This window comes from Tetrao urogallus (genome assembly GCF_951394365.1).
Source record: "Tetrao urogallus genome assembly, chromosome: 1".
In the NCBI taxonomy this organism is placed as follows: Eukaryota; Metazoa; Chordata; class Aves; order Galliformes; family Phasianidae; genus Tetrao; species Tetrao urogallus.
In genome coordinates this window covers 88,133,840-88,157,071 of record NC_136813.1, presented here as the reverse complement: position 1 = coordinate 88,157,071, position 23,232 = coordinate 88,133,840, and the positions used below count along the sequence as shown (strand labels likewise).

At 38.7% G+C, this 23,232-nt stretch overlaps 1 protein-coding gene across 2 annotated transcripts; it reads left to right on the top strand.

Annotated features, from left to right (window-relative positions):
- Positions 1-750: 750 nt before the first annotated feature.
- Positions 751-22,914, top strand: DYRK1A (dual specificity tyrosine phosphorylation regulated kinase 1A; the record flags this gene model as incomplete). Of its 2 annotated transcripts, none has more annotated exons than XM_079542217.1 (10): positions 751-945; positions 13,116-13,208; positions 14,129-14,317; positions 14,494-14,641; positions 17,969-18,255; positions 19,487-19,633; positions 20,028-20,168; positions 20,446-20,752; positions 21,474-21,598; positions 22,291-22,914. In XM_079542217.1, the coding sequence occupies exons 1-10, from the start codon at positions 823-825 to the stop codon at positions 22,912-22,914; spliced, it is 2,184 nt and encodes a 727-aa protein (XP_079398343.1). In that variant the 5' UTR covers positions 751-822. The 2 variants fall into 2 exon arrangements, with proteins under 2 accessions (XP_079398343.1, XP_079398342.1); XM_079542216.1 differs by having other exon boundaries at positions 13,089-13,208.
- Positions 22,915-23,232: the final 318 nt, after the last annotated feature.

Below are 23,232 nucleotides of genomic sequence, written 5' to 3'. Positions count from 1 at the left end.
GCCTGTGGGATCTGGCATTTTTAAGTATGCTACGGAACATAATACTTTGGCCATGCAGTTTGCTTTTCTCCTGCAACTTGACACCAGGCATTTTGTTTGTCTCTTGCTTTACATTTGCTTCTTGCAGTCTGATTTCACCTTCCCAAAAGGCATTAATTGAAGTTGCTTACTTGCTAACTGTAGCTCCATGAAACTCAACAGTTGGATTCAGTAAGCTGAAATGAAGCACGGTGTGCATTGGAAGTTCAAAATGTAGGTTAGTGAGCAAACTATTCACAGGAAACCATAGCCACTGACCAAAGAAGATGAGCATGAAGCTGGGCACAAGTTGTTCCTTTGGTATCATCAGTTCAAAAAGTTGCTGTTAACAACCCTAAAAGACAGAACATGAATGCTTTCTTGTCTTTCTTGGGTATCCACACTCAAGTTTCATATGTTTGAAAATAACCCTTGTCAAATTCCAGTTGAGTTAGTACATACAGATGAAGATATTAGAAATGGGATGTTAAGGATAAATACGAATAAATGAATAACTTGTCACAACTGAAATGGAAAGAGGTAATTCAGCTAGATAATCTTAATATGAGAATGATTTCTGGGTTGATTGTGTACGAAAACTTACACATATTAAAATGGTGAAACTATTAGTTTGTTGTATGCTCTGTAGGCTTGGAGGTGGAGACTAACTCAGGTAAATATTTTAAAGCCATTAACTTTACATTAAAAACTCCCATTGCATTTCTAGGAGGAGAGACTTCAGCATGCAAACCTTCATCTGTTCGGCTTGCACCATCGTTTTCATTCCATGCTGCTGGCCTTCAGATGGCTGGACAGATGTCCCATTCGCATCAGCAGTACAGTGATCGTCGGCAGCAGAACATAAATGACCAACAGGTTTCTGCCTCATCGTACACTGACCGGATTCAGCAACCTCTAACAAACCAGGTAAGTGACAACAAGAAACTTTAGATGTAGACCTTCTTTCTCTAAGTACTTTATAGATGTATGAATTACAGGATCAAGGCCAAGGATGAATGGACAAATATGTTTCTGGAAGTTGTTTCCAGATATCTGGTGCATATTTATTGTGATTATTCTACTTATAACATTTTTGAGATGAGAGGGGAGTACAAGATCATTCAGGTCGAGTTGGAGAGAGTCTAATAGTTTTTTTTTTTTCTTTTTTTTCCCTCAATGCTGTTTGATGTTAGAATGTGATTGTTTTAATGATGAGTGTTTTGATGCAGTCGCTAGCTAATACAGTTGGAATGTACAGATTTGTGCAAAAAACATATTAGGAAAGGCAAACTACTTATCATTATTATTATGATTATTATTAGCTACTTAGTTAAAGTGAGCAGAGTTAGGGGTAATGTCTGTGACACTTTTGAGCTGTTATGGTCAGTATTTCTGGTTCTATCTTCCTGTGTAAAAGATGTCTGTTGCTTTTTTTAAAGAGGCGCTGCCCAGTGGTCACGACTTCAACACAAATGAGTCTCAAAGTGTTAAAATCCAGAAGTCTATAAATCATAGCTTCAAAATTTGATGCAGTCTAATGAGACTGTATTTCATTTAAAGAAGGTGGAGATTGAAGTCTTTTGCTGCCACTAGGTTTAGGTCTGTTCCTACCTGTCTTCAGTAGAAAATGTTCAGTACCACCAACAGATGTTCTGTTGGTATTGCTTTGTCAGAAGGAGTTTATGCAGAAAAAGATTAGAGAAAATGAGAATATTCAAAGTGCCAGGATATTTGATACTAAGATTTGGAGATTTGTATTGATGAGGGCTCTGTGAAGAGTGGTGAAATGAACGGAACTGGCAAGGAATGTTTTTATTTTCATGTAAGCCATCCAATAGGAAGAGTAGATCTGGCCATATAAAATAGCATTATCTTAAGAAATCTGCAAAAATATTTTATGAGACTTTTTTTAGGCTAAAGGCCAAAACCTCCACAATGAAGTTAGTGAACCAATCTGCCAATTAAGAAAATTTTTTCGTGTTCCTTAAACCTTTCCAGGGTACTTACCTAAGCATTCTAATCTGGCATCACATCTATGAGCTTTAGTACATGTTAGTGCTTAGTTGTTGTTTATTCAAAAAAGCAATCTGAAGGAACTTTAGGATGTATCACCATCTCTTGCTGTTTATGGTGGTAGTGGTTTTTAAATGGTAGGTGAATAATAGAAATCTGAAGAATAGCTTTCAGAGTAGGCAAGAGAGCTGTTGACCAAAGAACATAGTCTACCAAGAGGAGTATATGAAAGTAGGGAAATAGTTTTGGTTGGTTCTGAGAGGTTAACCCTATGAAGAAATGATCAGCTGGCTACTTCCTGATATGAACAATAAACCTGTCTTTGTAACATTAATATCATTTTAGAATTAGTGTTTTTTTCCAGTTGCATTCTCCTTTTTTTTTCTTCTGCACTGTAGCTTGAGATTTAATATTTTACTGTAACTACATAGCTAAAGTCTTCATAGTTCTTTCCTTAAGCAGCCCTGAGTCATTACTTGTTTATCCTCTGGCTGCATTTAGTTCTGTAGACTTAAACTGTGGGCCACTTTTTTGAAATCTTCTGCCTTCTTGTTTTTTATGATTCTTTCCTCTTTTGAGTTTTTGTACTTCTCCCACCAAAATTTCACATAATGAGTTCGGATTATCAGCTTCCAGGTTGGTATGAAGGTTCTCTGTTGGCCTACTGGGAAGTCTTAACTGTCTTTTTGCCTTTGCATGGTATCTCTGCTTAAGCACATCTGCGAAACCAAATTCAGCTAACATCTTTATGCTAGTGACTCAGATTATCTGCTCTGCACCTTGTCTCTGTGTGAGCAAAAATTTCATTCCTTCTTTCTGGTAGCACTTTTGTAGATGTCTAGCTGTCAGTTCTAGTTCATCATTATTAAAACCTGACTTTTATTCTTATATCTTTCTATACAAACCATGGCCTTCCATTGGTGAAGATTTTGTGCAGTCTTAAATTTCTCCCTTGCCGTGGACACCAGTATCTGCTTGCCTTTTGTACAGGATGAAATCTGCGTACTATCTAGGTTTCCATGTCTGCATGATACATACATCTTGCAGATTCTCTCTTTATGGCATTTCTACAGGAACCACTTTTTATTGATTGGTTTGAATGTACTGCAACTTGTTTCTCTCTGTCTTTGATAAAAGCAGTTCTGCCCTGTACGTGTCGGTTTGGAAAACCTCTCGCAGAGGTCACTGTCTGAACCATCTTCCTGTGGTTGTTCTGTTTCTCTTTTGGAATCCCACTCTCAGCCCTTAGTTCTTTTTGTTAAGTGTGTGCCTGTTACTAAAGCCTGTAACATCAAAATAACCTTTCAGTGATGGTGAGCTCTTTAGTAGCAAAGTTAGCATACACCTATGTTTTGAAGTACATCTGCTCAAGGAGATCATGGTTTTTAACTTGGGCAGCAAGTTAAGATTTTAAGATTTTGATTATTTTGGATTTTTAAGAATTTGACTTGCATGAAGAAAAATTATTCTGAGTTAACTAAGGAAGGGGCTGAATCTCTGTTGTAGAGGGCTAAATAGGTGAATCTAATCTCCATAAATGAAGGCAGAAGAAGGAAAAGCAGACCTTTGGCAGATGCAGGAAGTGTAATTGGTAAAGAGTACAACTTTTTAATATAGTGTCCTGCATCCACTTGGACAGAAAAGAAGTTAGGTTTCAGCTTCCCTTTCCCAGAACTTCCTAATGGAATAGAGGTCATGAGCACATCAGACACTTGGGTCTGTTTTGATGCTACCAGTTTCACCCATTGCAGCTCATTTGGTTACACTTGTCTGACAGTGATGGACAGCGAGCTGCCAGCTCTTTTGCTTCCAAGAGTGTGTCCAGACTACACCGGTGCCTCAGCCGTGTGGTAAGGAAAGCAGGGGTCTCCCAGACCCGATGCTGCTGCTGGCCGTGCTGGGGGCCGGGCAAAATTCTTTTCCGAGCTTCAGCCACCATCTGCTGGCCGGAGCGGGGCACTGCATGGCCGGGAACTGCTCACGCTGAGAACAGTGGTTTGCAAGGAATGCCTTCCCTCAGATCTTCTAAATATTCCATGCTTCGAATAAACTCCATTCTTACTAATTAAAAGTGTGTGAAATGATTTACAGGGCATCACAGTGAATCTTTAATTGAACAAATCGAGAATACAAGTGTTAAAAAGGGTGGGTAGTTGACTGCTACAATTACTGAACTTTCTACCTAGAGTGTGTTGCTCCTGTCCAGACAAAAATGACTGGATTGGAAATAAAACCTAGGGTGATGAAGTCTCAGTTTTTGTGATCGTGACATTTAATAGAGCAAGGAGATATTAAAAAAGATAATAAGTAGATAATAAATGACATTCTCTCTAGGCACAGTGAAACATGGCTTATTTTCTACCCAGCTAGAGCTGGAGCCAAACTAAAGCCGTTCACACACACAGCCCTGTAAAGTGACGACGCTTGGATCAACTTCCAGTGCAGTTCCAAAGTGGTGAGATGTTATTAAACCGAAGCATTGAGTCTGATTGGATCTCCCTGCTTCGGCAAAGCCTGAACAGACACTGTTTTCTTGTGTATTTCCACTTATTGGGGTGCACAGGGAGTGAAAAGCCCCCTCTTCCATCCGGGGGAAGAGAGATGCAGAGGGAAGAGAGGTGTTCTGCTCCCTCTGGGGACAAAGGGCTCTGCTCAAATTCACTGTGGCTCTCTCCTGCTGGGCACCCACTGGGATTTTGGTAGCTGCAGTGGGCAGAGCGGGAGCATGGAGGGCCTCACACCTCCCCTGGATGTGTGTGGGATGAGGGCTGCCGAGACACATCATTCTGGTTGCTTCCACATCCAACACTCCTAGCTGGTGGCTGCTGTCCAAGCTGAGCACTCCGCTGCCTCTTAAAGTCTGTAATGTGTTTCCCTCACATTAAGAAGGAAAAGACTTTCATGTTGTGTTGCTGTAAAAGTACCAGAAAAGCTAATGTTTTCTCTCGTCTAATATTTTGTGTTTAAAAAAAAGTGTCTGACCTCACTGAGGCAGTATTTGAAAGGGATAAGGAGGAAGAAAAAAGTCAAGAGGACCCCAACGCTTTAATTTAGCCAAACAGGCAGGATATCTTGTTTATTGTAAACAAAGGCTCAAATTCTGCTTCCTCGAGGGAAAGAGAGAGGCAAAAATGTCACCAGCTCTCCCCTTTACCCTGCCTGGGGTTGGGAGTGCTGTCACTGGGGTGCACAGCAGCTGAGGGAACTGGTGTTGATCAGTCTGGAAAAGAGGAGGCTCATCAATCTCTACAACCACCTGAGTGGAGGTTGTAGCGAAATGGGATGTGGCAGTTCTTCCAGGTAACAATAGGATAACAGGGAATGGCCTTACATTTACCAGGGGGAAGTTGGATATTAGGAAAAATTGCTTCTCAGAAGTAGTGGTGAGGCAGTAGCACAGAATCATAGAATGGCCAGGGTTGGAAGGGACCTCACGGATCATGAAGCTCCAAAGCTCCTCCCACAGGCAGGGCCACTAACCTCCACATTTAATATTAGATCAGGCTGCCCAGGGCCCCATCCAACCTGGCCTTGAACACCTCCAGGGATGGGGCATCCACAACCTCTCTGGGCAGCCTGTTTCAGCACCTCACCACTCTCTCTGTAAAGAACTTCCCCCAACATCCAACCTAAATCTTCCCTCCCTCAACTTAAAACTATTTCCCCTTGTCCTGCTATTAGCTACCCTTGTAAAGAGTTGATTCCCCTTCTGTTTATAGACTCCCTTTAAGTATACTGAAAGGCTGCAATGAGGTCACCCTGCAGCCTTCTTTTCTTCAGGCTGAACAAGCCCAGCTCCCTCAGCCTGTCTTCATACAGGAGCTGCTCTAGCCCTCCGGTCATCTTTGTGGCCCTCCTCTGGGCCCTCTCCGACAGTTCTGTCCTTCCGTGGAGTACTGTGACACAATACTCCAAATGGGGCCTCACAAGAGTGGAGTAGAGGGGAACAGTCACCTCCCTGTCCCTGTTAGGCACCCCTCTTTTGATGCAGCCCAGGATACCATTTGCTTTTCGAGCTGCAAGAGCACACTGCTGGCTCATGTTAAGCTTTTCATCCATCAGGACCCCTAGGTCCTTCTTTGCCGGGATGCTCTCAAGGACCGCTTCTTCCAGTCTGTATGGATGCCTGGGATTCCTCCAGCCCAAGTGTAAAACCCTGCACTTTGCTGTGTTGAACCTCATTAGGTTCATCCAGGCCCACCTTTCAAGCCCATTGAGGTCCCTCTGAATGGCATCCCTTCCTTCCACTGTGTCAACCGCACTACTCAGCTTGGTGTCGTCAGCAAACTTGCTGAGGGTGCACTCAATTCCGTCATCGATGTCATTGATAAAGATGTTGAAGAGCACCGGTCCCAAGACAGACCCCTGGGGAACGCTGCTCGTTACCGGCCTCCACCTGGACGTAGAGCCATTGATGACCACCCTCTGTCTGCGGTGTTTCAACCAGTTTCTTATCCATCGGGTGGTCCACCCATCAAATCCACATCCCTCCAATCTGGAGATAAGGATGTGGTGGGGGACCAGGGAGGTGGTGGAACACCTCCACCATCCCTGGAGGTGTTCAAAGGCCGTGTGGATGTAGCTCAGAGGGAGATGGGCAGCGGGTGTGGTGGGAATGGGTCAACTGTTGGACTAGGTGATCTTAGAGGTCTTTTCCAACCTTAACGATTTTATGGTTCCATGAAATAAATGTCAGGCTGCTGCTAGGTGCATGAGGATACTGCTTGTTCAGTTGCTTAAACTAGCTCTTCTAGTGTTTAGAACAGCAGCACTTTGTGTAAACAATGTCATTTTGATGAATAGCAAAAATGTTCTCCCTTATGTTGATTTTTTTTTGTTGATATTTTTTTTTAGTCTATCTGTTTTTTTTCTGAGGACTGACTCCTTTTTTTTTTTTTTTTTTTTTTTTTTTTTTTGAGGAGTATTATCTTGTAAGGAAGCAAGACCTTGAATGTTAATTTGTTGTTTTTATTCCTCCTCTGTCCTGCCTGTGTTTTGATTTGTAATAGCTTGCAGACCATATTCTGGTATTTTATGAATCATACACAGTCATGCAATTCAGAGGTTAGGAAACTTTGATGGCGATTTATATTAAAATTATATAATTTTTTTTTCTAAGTTATGTTACCCCTAAGATGTTTACATTATCTTTTCTTGCACCTATTGCCTAATGGTTATGGTGGCCAAAACTTACTCATCTCACCACTGGCAAGGAGCAAATAATAGGAAGATACTTCCGAACCAGGCTGCTTTGGTTTTCCATTTATTTACAAGGTTTTAAATTAAAGTTAGGAAGTTCCAGTTCTGTCCCCCCTCTTACACTCCTTGACCTCCCTCCCTCTCCCTCCTCCCCCTTCCCCTCCCCAGTAGTCAGGCTTAAGGCTCTTGTTTCCCCAAAACTGCTGAATGGTAGGGGTTTACTCTCAGTGATTCACTGAGTGTTGTGCCTGCCTGCAGGATGGGGTTGTGTGGTCTTACCTCTCTGACAAGTGCCAGAGCCCACTTTGGGAAATCAAGGAGAGGATGTGGCCTGGAGCGAATAGGAAAGCTGAGATCTCTGAGACCTTTCTCCTTGAACAGAAACAAGCAGTAATATTTCTCTGTTCTGTCTCAACTGACTTTATCTCGAGAGTTCAGTGTAACCTGATGTTAATATAAGAGCTTAGAAGTTTTCACGTCTTCAAACGAACATTTCTTTTGTGCTGTGCTAACATTTATCTTTATGGATATTCTGACTGCTCAAAACTTTTTTCCGTGAAATAAAAAAGATTACAAAATTGATTCACTTGATAAAGAAGTTGAGGTGAGATTCCTAGGCAGAATTTGGTAACAGATTCTAACAGTTGAGTTTTCATGAAGCACCTGGAATTTAAAGGTCAGGCTGATGGCTGAACATCTTACTCTCTGTATATATCTAAGATCACTTTTCACCTGCACATTTCTAGGTTTTGCTGACCAGATTGTTGAGCAGAGATTTTATTGATTACAGTGATATAATTAGGAAATTAATGTGTTGTAGCACGTAGTAGCAAATTCTTAATTATTTCAGCTACCCAATCATTAACCTAATTAATGATGACCAGACTTTGGAGACGTAGTGATTGTGAGCATGGATTTCATTTCCCTTGCTTTCCTTCTGTCTCAGATATTTTTGGGAGAATATGTTTATGCTTTGGCAACAAGAACTTTGGTGTGTTTCTTTCTCTTTCAATTTCTTTTATTCTTTCAGCACCCTCTGTTTTATTCTTTCAAAAATGATTGGGCTGAATCAGGCAGGTTAAAGTGTTGAAAGAGATGCTTGTTTGCCTGCTGCTTTTTAAAATTAGTTTAACTTATAGCTTAACTTATATCTGCTGCTTACTATTACTTTTACACAGTAACCTGAATGAAAATCTGGGGAAGGAAGCCAGAAAAGGGTGGCAGTACCCACAGATATGAGTCAGTGACTGAAAAATTGTGTCCCTATCTGTGGATAATTCTAGCTCTGTTTACGGTCACGGTATCTCTGGTTCTGTAGCATGTGTGTGTTTTTTTTTTTCTTAAGTCATTTTGCTGATATTCTGAAGTTTGCTCTATACTACAGGGAGAAGTGTTACTATGGCTTGTGATTATATCAATTTTTGTTCACTCTCTGAGCAGGACTAGGGGAGTGATCCCACCCTTGTACTCAGCACTGGTGAGGCCTCACCTCGAGTACTGTGTTCAGTTTTGGGATTGTCAGTACAGAAAGGACACTGAGATGCTGGAGGAGGTCCGAAGAAGAGCAACAAGGCTTGTGAAGGGCTTGGAGAATATGTCCCAGAGGAGAGACTGAAGGAACTGGGGCTGTTTAGTCTGGGGAAGAGGGGGCTGAGGGGAGACTGTATTGCTCTCTTCCACTATCTGAAAGGTGATTGTAGTGAGAGCAGGGTTGGTCTCATCTCACTGGTGACAGGTGGCAGGACGAGGGGAAATGGCCTCAAGTTGCTCTAGGGGAGGTTTAGGTTGGGTGTCAGGAAAAACTTATTTAAACTTATTTACAGAAAGTGTTGTAAAGCACTGGAATAGGCTCCCCAAGGGCTGGTTGAGTCACCATTCCTGAATGTGTTTAAAAGCCATTTGGATGTGGTGCTCAGGGACATGATTTAGCAGAGGGCTGTTAGGGTAGTATGGTTAGGTCGTGGTTGGACTCTATGATCTGTAAGGTCTTTTCCAACCTGAGCAATTCTATGATTCTGGAGACAACGTCTTTTATGTGGCTGCCTGCCACAGGAGATTAGCACTGACTTTCTATCTTATATTATTGTGATGCAAGAAGAGTTTTAAATAGCTAGTGTTACAGGTGGTTAGAACAGTCTGTTCAATTCTTTAATATGTAGGCCATAACTTTTAACAAGAATTCCTATTGTAATCTTTACAGTATAAGATCTTCATTATTTTTTTTGTTCGTAAAATGAATCTTTTTTGATAGGTAACAGCAGTCCCTCTCTTTTTTTCCCTCTCTTGAATGTGGATAGAAGCAGATCTATTTTTTTTTGTTTCAGTATCTGCATCAAAGCATTCAATTAACAGAATATAGGTACCTGCTCATAATTTCTCTTCGTCAAAATAACATACATTTTAAAGGAAACGGTGCCATCTGTTTTTGGATAATAAAGCCTATGCCCAAAGAGAGGGAAATTTTATATCGAGAATGCTGGTGATCTGTTCTTTCATTCATAAGCAAGCCTCAAACACTATGCTAGTTTAAAATAATATGAGTTAGCAGTCACAGTTTCTTTAAAGCATGATTTGTCTTAAATGTGGTAAATATACACAATTGGATTCTTGGCTACCTATTTTTTTGGTGTGTGTTTATTTGATTCTTCCTCGTTTATACTACTTACAAGTTGCTTCTCAGGAGTTAATCAAAAGAAAATGAAATTTCAGTTCCTTACTTGCAATTTAATTTTCATCACGCTGTCATCCCAGGTAGCTGTGCTGATGCTATGAAGGCATCAGTGTAGACCAGTCAAAATGTGATGGGCCTGTACTGACACACAAATTGTAATGAAAATAGTTTCTTGTCTCTTAATCTTGAAATACCTTTTGATTTAATCTTTGGGATGATTTGAGGTTGCAATGTTGCTGTCTGGCCACCAGATAGAGACTGGTGTTTGCAAAATTGGGTAGTTGTTTTTTTGTTTTCTGTTATTGAAAGTTCTTCAAAGCCAAGGGGGAAATTGGTATTACCCTAATGATAAAAAAAAATAAAAATGTTGCTATGTAAGTTGGGTAAAGACCGCTTTGTTTCATAGTCTTCATTATCAGAAAGGAAGGGAGCATGAGACTGAAGAAGAATCTTAGAAGAAGGGAATGTTATATGTTTTTCAATATAGCGAGGAAGGGAAAAAAGGTCAAATCCCTCTCCTCTCCCACTTCAAACTTTCTTAAGAAAAGAAATTAGATTTCTAAATTAGAAAATAAACATGAACGTTTATCTTACAAATTCCTTTTCCAAATTGGAGCAATCTAATATCTAAAATCTGAATAAATCTAATATCTAAAGTCTGAATAGTTAACCTGAACTATTGAGTTCTTCTGCACATAAGCTATCTCCTCAAAACATAACCTGGAGTAACAGAGGCTGGTCGTATCAGCCTAGATCAGATAGAAGTCTCTGCAAATATTTGTGTGCCAGACTCTTCTACTGGCAAATCTACCCGTATTTCCATGTTCCAATCATCTCTTTAAATAAAATTCAGAAATTAAAGGGGACTCTTGCATGTGAAAAGCCTCTAACAGTGTTGGTTGTGATTAGGACTGGATACTGTTTAGGTTTCTAGCATTGCAGCATAAGTACCAAAAATGATCATTTTTAGGTGTGATCTGTATAACGATTAAAATTTGTTTGGCAGATGAGAGGAAGAAACAAAAATATTGTGGAAACATCAAATTATTTGTTTAGAAAATTTTATAACACCTTCCTGATATTTACGAAATGGTCATGTGCTTGTAGTAAAAAAGAATTAAGGGGGAATTAATTTAATAAGCCTGCTGAAAGGAAATTGGTGGTAGAGGGCGTATCCAAAAGTGAATGATTAGTGTAAACATCTAGAGCATGACTTGGGTTAAAATTCCCTGGAGGAAGTTTTAAGTTTATTACACTGTCTCTGAGAAACAGTCTCTAATCTGAAAGGCTTAAAGTCAGCAGTCTCACATGTGTGTAGAAATGTTATGTGGACATATTCTGAGAGGTGTGCACCAGAGCTTTGAATTGCAGTTGAAGCTCCACAGAGTGCAGCAGTTGGGAGTCTTGGCCTTATGCAGATGCAAGGTGCTTACTGACAGCTTCTTGGCTTTTTTTGTACTCTCTCTTCAGCTCATTCACAAACTCTCTCAGTCTCTTGCTCTCTGTCTCTTTTGTTCTCTTTTGTTCTCATGAGTTATTTCTGTGGCTGCCTGTCTACAGGAGAGCATGAGCTAACCTTTCCAGTGTGGTTGTTTTGGGTGCCTGGTTTCAGATCCAATTTCAGATATCCAAAAATTTCAGATACCCAAACTCTCTTTAATGCTTCTGTTGCTAAGAACTTTTTGAGGTTAATTAAATTGATTAAATTAAAAATATAAACATAATTTTGTTTGGTCATCGTAGGGGGGTGGAGGAGGAAGAGCTATTTGTACAGCCACAGTCCTAAGTATTAAGTAATACTGTAAAAGAAAGAGAAGTGATTATGCTTTTCCAGTTCCTTTATTAGCTCAGCAATAGTTACATATTAACCAGTTTCATTATTTTTGTTGATGGCTTGTGCTCTTTGCATAGCTCTGCAGGGGGGTGACTATGAGTTCAGCTATAATGGGAGGCAGCAGATGAGATTAAGCAAGTGGAAGTGAAGAGGGTTATGAGCCTGAGTGTATTTGCTGGGGTGAGATGAGATGATGTGGGATGAGAATTGTACAGCTGAGGTGTGGTGGCTCTCTTAGCATTAAGAAAGTGAAAGGAACTTTAACACATTAAACAAGCTTTTCCCTGCATGGTTGAACTTGCTGTGGGGTTTGTTGTCAATGAGAAGAGAGGGAATGGGGAAAGGCAAGCTTTGGGACCAGTTGCACCGGCTAAAACTCCTCAGTCTCCCAGCTCCCCATCCAACACACTGTGTGAGACAGAGAAGTTGATAGTTTGCCTTGTGGTCCATTTGCGCTGTTAGGTAAGTATATGCTGAACAGTTAGTCAGCTTTAGCCAAATGACATGGTTTGTGACTTAAGTTTTTTTCTGTTTTATCTGGTGGCAGTAATCACCTCTAGCTTCACACTTGAATCTTTTCAGGAACTTTGTTCAAACAAATCCTGAGGAGCAATGGCAGTTGAGTGGTAGATCCGGAATCTGTATGGGGCATGTCTGCAAGGAAAAAAGAGGCACATGAATAAGTGTGTCACACAGAAGTCTTACGGCTTTACGACACTAATACCAAAAAATACCCTGCTGTTGAACATGTTGATGTTTGAGAAGTAATCAGTGTTAGGAAACACAACTGAGCAGTGTACTCGTCTTTTCTGGGATGTTTTTAAACTTCAAAAGTTGGTATGGTTTTCATGGGCACACTTGAGATTTCTTTGGGTTTATATATTTATTTAAACTTGTTATTGCAAAGCACAGTAGGCCTGAGTTTCTTGATTTGGAATGTAATGTAGTTTCAATGTGGCAAATTGTCGCAGTTCTTCAACAGTTACTAACTTCCATTTGTGATTTTAATGCAGCTAAACATCAAATAAAGTTCATATATCAGCCATGAAGGTAGAGCAGTAACATCAGCTTGAATCTGTGTAATCAAATAAGCTGTATTTTTAACTAAAGGAAAGATTGTAGGGATTAAGCCAGTTAGGTATACTGAGAAGGGATATGTGTTTGGATATTTATTGATTGATTCATTGATCAGGAAATTAAACAGTAACTGGACTAAATGTTATTTTCTTTGATTTCTGTATCTATTTTTGTGCGTGTGTCATCAAGAATATGTTACATTGAAGTAGCTCACTTCTGTGAGGAAAATCTTGGTTTGGTGGAGGAATTCTATATAATTGAAGTCCTGCTTTTTCTATTATATCTAATATTGTCACATTACAGAGGCGGATGCCCCAAACTTTCCGTGATCCAGCTACTGCTCCTTTGAGGAAACTCTCCGTAGATTTGATTAAAACATACAAGCATATTAATGAGGTAATGGGTCCAGCTATCTTTGTAATGTGTGTTGATAGGAAGTTTTTGTTCGAAATAAGTTATTAAGTGTATTTTCTGTGAATCATACCATGTTCTCTATTGGCATTATTTTGGATTTGTCTTGCAGAATAAAGTTCTTTGTCTGTAAATCTTTTTATTAAATCTGAAGTGCCTGCAAAGAACAGAAGTATATTAATGCCCTGTTGTATCGTGTCCCAAAAGAATAATTTGTTCCCATATGTGGAGTAGAGTAAAAAGAGAGAATCCAGTCTTTTTTCCCCCTTGTGTAACATTGCTTTTTAATTTCTTTCTCTGCCAGTGAAGGTTTATTTGAAAATGGCTGAAAATTTTTGAAATAGAGTTGGTCTAAATAACTGTGTATTTTCAAAGCTAATTAAGTATTGGGATACTTTCGTTTCTAAGCCTGATTCCTTGCAAGTTCTGAAAACACGCCTAAAAGATGTTAAATTCTTAGAAAAAAGTTAGAAATTCATCTCAAGAAAATATTGTTATTTAATTTTCCTTCTGATTATTCATTGAACATTTAAGACTTGTGAAGAGATGAGAAAAATGATGGTTCCTCTCTGCAGGTCTCATTTTAAGTCTTTGATGTCATGGTCCTCATTGCAGTCCAGCCAATAAGATTTTTTTTATCCTGGATATGACTTTCTATTGTTTTATAAAGAAACTCTGTTTTTCTGATGTTTCATAAAAAAGTAAAGAGTGGCACAAACTTTTTTTAGCTCATCTTGAAACCTTTATGAATGTATCTAGAGAATCGTATTTTTCTTTCAGCATACCAAGTCATATTTCAAAAATCACAGGGTAAGGTACATGGTGATTACAATGAAAGCTATTTCCATGAACAGATGCTCTAAAAGGTCTCTCTTAAGCAATATACTTTTTGTTACTTACTTTAGGTTTACTATGCAAAAAAAAAACGGCGGCATCAACAGGGCCAAGGAGATGATTCCAGTCACAAAAAGGAGCGAAAAGTTTACAATGATGGCTATGATGATGACAACTATGACTATATTGTAAAAAATGGGGAGAAGTGGATGGATCGTTATGAAATTGACTCTTTAATAGGCAAAGGATCCTTTGGACAGGTAATAAATACATCTATCAACTGTACAACCTCTAATTCATGTGAAAGACTATATACATATCATTTGATGTAGTATACCTGTCCATTTTGAAATTCAGCTCTTAATTATATTTTTGGCTGAATGTTGAATACTTGGGTTGAGAAGTTATTCTTATTTTTTCGGCTTTTGTCTTTCAGGTTGTAAAAGCTTATGATCGAGTGGAACAGGAATGGGTGGCTATCAAAATAATAAAAAACAAGAAAGCTTTCTTAAACCAAGCCCAGATTGAAGTGCGACTGCTTGAGCTTATGAACAAACATGACACTGAGATGAAGTACTATATAGGTATTCAAATAGTTTTTCTTAATATTTATTTAATCAAACTGTGAATATTTTATATCTTGCCATATAGCACACAATGCTGCAACTAATATTTTTGATGCTAACAAAATGAAAAAAAAAAAAAATGCAGGTTTTAATAGTGGCATTCACTTTGTATAATCAAGATGTCATTTTGCAGTAGGACCGCATTCAGAAGAAAAATACATGAAATGCTTTGGGATAACCAACTTGCTATTTATTCTGTAACATTCAGACCTTCTGTAGAACTTTTTAAGGATATGGACACTAAAACAAGTTCCCACAGACTAGCTTTTTTACAGAAGCTGTAGTACTTTGCATGTTTCCTACTACTTTTAGTATGTTTCAAGTTATCTGGGAAACTTCGTGGATGAAAGGATGTGTGTTTAACACAAAACATGCTATACAGTAGTTTTATGTCTACCTTGATAATTATTTCTTTATTTTTGCATGTTGAAAAGCTTAAAATCTTGTTTAATAGAGATAAAATTTTTAAACGTTTAGACTTGCCCATTGAGATCTCAGAAAGTATTTCCGAGGCTTATACTTCTGACTGTTACTGTAGATTGGCGTGCTGTTCCCTGAGGTTGTTATTAACATGCTACTTGAACTTCTTAGTAAGAATGAAATTAAGTCAGTTCAAGTAAAAAGTTTATTAAATCCTGTCCTCTGGAGTGAAGTATTTGGCAAAAATATGATGGAAAGAAAGCATATTGTAATGCGAGATGGAGAACTGTGAGAAAGAATAATTAAAGACGATGAAACTGTTTTTAAATATCCTTTATCTTTGTAGATGCTGAAATACTAATGTCTGTACTAATATTGCTATTAGTATTGCTTTCTGTAGTTCAGAAAGAAATTTTTGAAATAATGTTAGTACACGCATATTAAATTATTATCTGACGACTATTCGGTTACATTTTGGTAATTTATAGACTATTATCTTCATAATGCATTATATAAATACATTATATAAATATATTTATGTATTTTAAATGTTTTCAAGGTATTTCAAATTTATTAGGAACATGCTTACACAAAAGAAAATCTATACTTCATACCCTCCTACCTTGAAGAGATGCTTCAAGAGCAAGAAAGCAAGGACCAGTTTCAGATTAACAAGAGCAAATAAAAACAATGTAGCCACCACTAAATGAGCTCTTGAAATTTTAATTTTTTAGAATGTCTGTAATACCACATGAGATTGACCAAAACTTCACGTAATCTCACTGTGTGGTTTAACAAAATATGGTTTAATATAGAGCGTTATTTAAAGAAAGAAAAATAAGTTAAAAAAGGAAAAAAAAAAAAAAAAAGTTCCGATAGTTTTGAACATACAGCTTTTGCTTAGGCAAGCACAACTGATTTCAGTAGTTTTAGGTTTGGATCAATTTGGTTTCTGAATCTGTTAAGGTATATTTGAGTGGTTCCCTTTTTTCTTTACCATGGTATTTAATAAACATGACAGCATTAATAAAAGTTAAGTAACTGACACCAAATAGATCATGCTTTGAATGCTTACCATGTATTACATGTGTTGTGAAAACTGAGATCTCTTGGTGCTTCGCTGTACAATATTTGTAAATACAGGAACAAAAAGTTTCAAACCTGTTTTTTTCAACAAGACTTACTGAAGCATTCAACATATTTTTTTAATAGAAAGATGTCTGTAGGACATAGAGATTTTTCACCCTTGCATAGACTCCCAGCTGCTTGACCCAGTGGTTGAGTGAGGCCGAAAGCACTTGCAAATACTATAATGTATGAGGTGGTATAAAATGTAGATTTTAGAAGGAACGTGATGAAATTAGAAAACAGGACTGCAGATGTACGTTTTTAGCCCAGTTTTTAATGACACAAGGTGAAACTGCTGATGTCTCCTCTAATAGCTTGTTTCCTTCAAATCTAATGCAACTATAGGAATGCTTTGAGGTATTTAAGTTCTGTGGTGCCAGAGTAGAGGAGAAACATTCAAATGTAATGTCTCCATTGCAGGAAAAGTCTGGCAGTTATCCTGGCTATTTGAGTCGTATAGCAGTTGCATGTAGTACAGATGGGCAAGTAACATGGTGGCAATTACATATTAGTTGGAGCAGGTGGTATTTCTTGCCAATTTGGCAGGTCCAGTAAGCTTAGGTTGGGTAGGTGAGGGTTAGAATTAGGTGAAAGAAGGCCACAAGAACCTAGACAAATGCTGTTACCTTTAAGGTACGAGGTTACTGGAAATATATTAGGGGTGAGAAAGTACAAAAGATCTAGGTAACGCAGTATTGCAAGAATTAGCACTGGGATCTGATTAATGTTCATAAATACCTGAAGGGAGGTGAGAGGTGAATGGATGAGACCAGGCACTTCTCAGCAATGTGTAGTGAAAGGACAAAACCCTGTGGCTTAAAACTTGAACACAGGAAGTTCTGTACTAACATGCAGAGTAACTTCTTTATGGTATGGATGATAAGAGCATTGAAATAGGCTGCCCAGAGAGGTTGTGAAGTGTCCTTCTAAGGAGATATTCAGGACCGTCTGGATGCCTACCTTGTGTCACCTATTATAGGGTACCTCCTTTAGCAGGGGATTAGATGCAATGATCTCTTGAAGTCCCTTACAACCCCTATAATTCTGTGATTCTGTGGGATAGAAGCAGATGCTATTGTTACAAGTAAATCATAATAGACAAGTGAAAAACTGACATAAAATAATAAAATAAAATTCTTTAGGACACCAAGTAATGACCTTAACTGCAAGTCTGAATTCTGATTGTACTAACATTGGTTCAAGATTTTACTGTGACAAAGAGAAGACTGTATTGCTACTTATCCAAGTGCTCAAATATTTTTTTCATATTTCAATGTTCTTATGGCAACCAACCTGAATGCTTAAAAACCTGGTAAACTCCACTTCCCTCTAAACAAATGATTTTTTTGTGTATTTCATGAAACAAATTGATTAGATTCAGATTGGGTTTGTTGCTTTCATAATTGGAGATTATGCCTGGTTGAGTTTAATGATTTTGATTAATTATGCTAATAAAATTAATCTATTGAAGTCATGAGTTACAAATTGCAGTAATCTTACGGTATGCTTTAAATTATTCTGTTGTTTTTTTGTGGGTTTTTTTTTTTAATCTCTCTTCTGTTTTATAAAATCGTTTTTTGTTAATATAGCTGTACTCAGTTATACCTGTGGACACTTGAGTAGTGTGAATGAAAACCAACCAAACCTAGGCATAGCAGAAACATATTATTTCCAACATGTAATTAAATAACTGTATATCAGGAAACAAATTTAACAATTTTTTTCTTTTTTTTAAAGTGCATTTGAAGCGCCACTTCATGTTCCGAAACCACCTATGCTTAGTCTTCGAAATGCTGTCCTACAATCTGTATGATTTGTTGCGGAACACCAACTTCAGAGGTGTCTCATTGAATCTGACAAGAAAATTTGCGCAGCAAATGTGCACTGCACTGCTTTTTCTGGCGACTCCTGAACTTAGTATCATTCACTGTGACCTAAAACCTGAGAATATCCTGCTCTGTAACCCCAAACGAAGCGCCATCAAGATTGTTGATTTTGGCAGTTCTTGTCAACTTGGGCAGAGGGTACGTATTGGTAAAAATTCTAATTGCGCTACTGTTGGGTACACGCAATAAACGTAATATTTGTAAGTCATAATACTCGATAGCTAATTTAAATTTTAGTAATGATGACTTAAGTAGTAATTAATTATTGAATAGGGTGTTGGACGTTGGCAGGCCTTAGGAGAATTATAGAATCATAGAATCGCAAGGTTGGAAATGACCTGCAAGGTCATCTATTCCAACCACCCTCCCATTACCAGTGCTACCACAAGCACTAAACCACATCTCGTAGCTCCTCATCCAGACACCTCTTGAACACTGCCAGGGATGGCAACTCCACCACCTCCCTGGGCAGCCATTCCAGGGTCTGATCACTCTCTGAGAAGAGCTTTAGATAGCCATTGTAATGCCATAGTAGATAAACACTCCGTCTTTTTTTTTTTTTCTCCTTGGTTATATTTTTATAATGCATAATGCATCAGCACTTGATTGTAGAAATCTGCAGTGCTTTCTGCTCTTAAGTATGCTTTTTTATTATCTTCTTATTCCATAGTGGTGGTATAAATATGAGTAAAGACACATGCAGAGCTTTTCTAGGGCAAAGGGGCACATTGCTTTCTTTAGATTTGGATAAACCTATAATATTAATCATATTAAAAAAAAAAATTGTATTTGTGTCCTGTTGTTCTTTGATACTGAGCTATTAAAAATCTTTCCTGTATAGTTCCAGTATAGAATTTTCTGTCTTGTGAAATGAGCGGGATAGTAGAGGATGTAGGGAAGCAGCTTTTTTTTTCATGTGGAATCACCTGGTAATTTTGTCTAATGTCATTACATCAAAACTGTGGCTTTTTATTTATTTATTTATTTTTCTTTTAAACCATAAGTTTTGTCAGAAATGCTATGTAATTCTCATGTGGCTCATAGAATAGTTTTTTTCTTGATGTTACCAGACCAAAATTTTGTTGCATAATTAACTGTGATTGCATGAGATTACCATCGTCAATGGTAAAGCGTAAAATGTCATCATGAGTGAATCTGCACTTTTTTTTTGTAAGCAAGAGTTAGTATTTTCTTAAGAATTAACATTTTAATATTTTTGTAAATTTACAGTGTAGCTTTAGTATCACTGAAAGCTTGTCTTTGCTTTCCCTACTGTGAAAGTGTGATCTGTGGTAATTCCATTTTGTAATACAGAATCATAATAGCACTCTTTGAATGCTGTGTATTATTTTAAATGGTTTTATTTCAGATATACCAATATATCCAGAGTCGTTTCTATCGATCACCAGAGGTGCTACTGGGAATGCCTTATGATCTTGCAATTGATATGTGGTCCCTTGGGTGTATTTTAGTTGAGATGCACACTGGAGAGCCTCTTTTCAGTGGGGCAAATGAGGTATGCGGCTGTTATACAGTACACGTGATTTGATTTTGTTGTTGTTGTTGTTCATTCTCACTGTGATATTAATCTGTTTTATTTTCATACATAAACTAGGAATACTAATAATTATAAAATCAGAAAACATCAATGACAGCAGTGCCTTTTGTTAGAACTCTAACTCACCTGGTAATAATGTTCTGTTTCTGGGTACTCTCCCCTTCCCTGTTCCTTATTAGCTCATTTGGTTAGTTAATGTGGGATTTTTCTTAAACTTGCAATTAATTCACAATTTCACGTCTATGGGTAGTTAACATTTGCTTTCCATGTGATTATGTAGAGTATTGGACTCTTACTGCATTGCTCAGCTGTATGTCTCATATTATTCATGAATATTTTTCGTGTGGAACAGGTGGATCAAATGAATAAAATAGTGGAAGTTTTGGGGATACCGCCTGCCCATATCCTTGACCAAGCACCAAAAGCAAGAAAGTTCTTTGAGAAGTTGCCAGATGGCACTTGGAACTTGAAGAAGACCAAAGATGGAAAAAGGGTAAGTCACATAATCAGGATGAAAATGCAGAATGTCCCTAAATAAAAATAATAATAATAAAAAAGAAATGGTGATATGTTACTTCGTTTTACATTATCTTACCAAAAACATAGATTTATTGTTTATTATCATTGTTCTGTGTCATAAGACAGGGTGATTAAGTGACAATTCACATAGTACTGAATAGTTTCTTACTTTGATTTGACTGACTTATTGTATGACAAAATTAAACTATGAATGGAAGCGGCTTAATATATGTGACTTGGTTTTCCCACAGGAATACAAACCACCTGCAACTCGTAAACTTCACAATATACTAGGAGTTGAAACAGGAGGACCAGGTGGACGTCGTGCTGGGGAATCGGGTCACACTGTAGCTGACTACTTGAAGTTCAAAGACCTCATCTTAAGGATGCTTGATTATGACCCTAAGACACGAATTCAACCTTATTATGCCCTACAGCATAGTTTCTTTAAGAAAACAGCAGACGAAGGTACCAACACAAGCAACAGTGTGTCTACGAGTCCTGCCATGGAGCAGTCACAGTCTTCAGGAACCACCTCTAGTACATCTTCAAGCTCAGGTGAGGTTTTCCTCATTAATGGAAAAGAAAATTGTATTTCTGAATGATGTCAAAGAAGATTTTGATATGGGCTTGTTCAGCCTGGAGCAAAGAAGGCTGCGGGGTAACCTCATTGCAGCCTTTCAGTATACCTAAAGGGAGTCTATAAACAGAAGGGGAGTCAACTCTTTACAAGGGTAGATAACAGCAGGACAAGAGGAAATAGTTTTAAGTTGAGGGAGGGAAGATTTAGTTTTGATGTCATGGGGAAGTTCTTTACAGAGAGAGTGGTGAGGAGCTGGCACAGGCTGCCCAGAGAGGTTGTGGATGACCCATCCCTGGAGGTGTCCAAGGCCAGGTTGGATGGGGCCCTGGGCAGCCTGATCTAATATTAAATGCGGAGGTTGGTGGCCCTGCCTGTGGGAGGGGCATTGGAGCTTCATGATCCTTGAGGTCCCTTCCAACCCTGGCCATTCTGTGATTCTGTGAGACTTTCTCAGAGAAATGTTGTATCACTGTTGTAATTCAGAAAAATTTATGTCAGTCATAGTCATCAAAAGCATTTATTTATTATCTAGAACAGGAAACTGCTTTAATAAAAAAAAATTAAGTAGATTTACACAACTGTGAGTGATTATCATACGTCCTGTATTTTTTATTTTGAATCAATTTAAATCTTTATGCTGTCATTGTTTACAGCTTACTGTAAATTTTCTCTCTTGTGTTGCTATGATTTTTATAGGTGGATCTTCTGGAACAAGCAACAGTGGAAGGGCACGGTCAGACCCCACACACCAGCATCGACATAGTGGTGGACACTTCACTGCTGCTGTTCAAGCTATGGACTGTGAAACACACAGCCCGCAGGTATGCTGAAGTATAGCTTTTGTCTATTTGATAAATATATTTTTTTCTGAGAGAATTAAATCCCTGAAACTAATTTTATTAGGTTTACATGGCAAGGAGTCATGTCATTAGTGAAGGAGGGAGGCAGAGGTGTCCTCTGAGAAAAATTCGGCGCTGACCCAAGTTAGATAAGAGCAGGCTCCTTCTGGCTCAAAAAGGGACCTGCTACTGGCCAGAACTAAGCCAACAAGTGACACTGTGGTTGCACGGCTGTGATAGCAGATTCAAGAAAAGGGAAAAAAGACTGTACAGCAGCAGCTGGGAGAAAGGAATGAGTAAGCGTGGAAAGAAACAGCTCTGCTGATGCCAAGGTCTGAGTAGAGGAGGGCAAGATATGCACCAAGTGTGGATCAGAAGTTCTGCTGCAGCTCCTGGAGTAGCCAGTTGAAACCAGAAAAGATCATACATTCTTCGTTGCAGCTGAAAGTTTCTTTTTCTCCCAAGTAGGCAGTTTAATTCATTCAACAAATTGATGTGTTTCTAGATCTGGCTTACTTTAGTTTGGCAGTAAGGTCATGTATGTGTTGGACGTACTTCTGTTGCTTGTATGAAAAAAAAGTTCAGAATGCAAACATAGCTTTCTTAAGTTATATTTAGAAATGTGTATTAGAAGTGATTCATCATTTTACTGTTTGTTTTTTCTGTTAACATAGGTTCGACAACAGTTTCCTCCTCCAATTGGTTGGACAGCCACTGAAGCTCCTACACAGGTCACTGTTGAAAACCATCCAGTTCAAGAAACCACCTTCCATGTAACCCCTCAACAACAGAATGCATTACATCATCATCACGGAAATAGCTCTCACCACCACCATCATCACCACCACCACCACCATCATCATGGACAGCAAGCCTTGGGTAGCCGGACCAGGCCAAGGGTCTACAATTCTCCAACAAACAGCTCCTCCACCCAGGATTCTATGGAGGTGGGCCACAGTCACCACTCCATGACATCCCTGTCTTCCTCAACTACTTCTTCCTCTACATCTTCCTCCTCTACTGGTAACCAAGGCAATCAGGCCTATCAGAACCGCCCCGTGGCTGCTAACACCTTGGACTTTGGACAAAACGGAGCTATGGACATGAATTTAACAGTCTACTCTAATCCGCGCCAAGAAACTGGCATAGCTGGACATCCAACGTACCAGTTTTCTGCTAATACAGGTCCTGCTCATTACATGACTGAAGGACACCTTGCAATGAGGCAAGGGATTGATAGAGAAGAGTCTCCCATGACAGGAGTTTGTGTTCAGCAAAGTCCTGTGGCTAGCTCGTGACTAAACTGAAACTAAGTTTGTTTCTTGTGTGTTTTTATAGAAGTGGTGTTTTTCCAAAAACAAAGTGCAAAGCTGCTTGAATCAGAAGGAGATAAACTCACTGAACCGCTACAGGAGGGCAAAGCTGACTATTTTTTTAGACTTGAAAAGATTGCAAAGGGACAATGAAGTTTTTTTTTGGTTTGTTTTGTTTTTTTTAAGAGCCATGTCCGGACCCACCTTAACAGATAGCATAGTAGTGTTCACCTTTTGCTTCCCCCATCTTAACTTGCCACAACCTAGTCATAGTTTGCTTTCTTCTTGGGGGGGTGGGAGGGA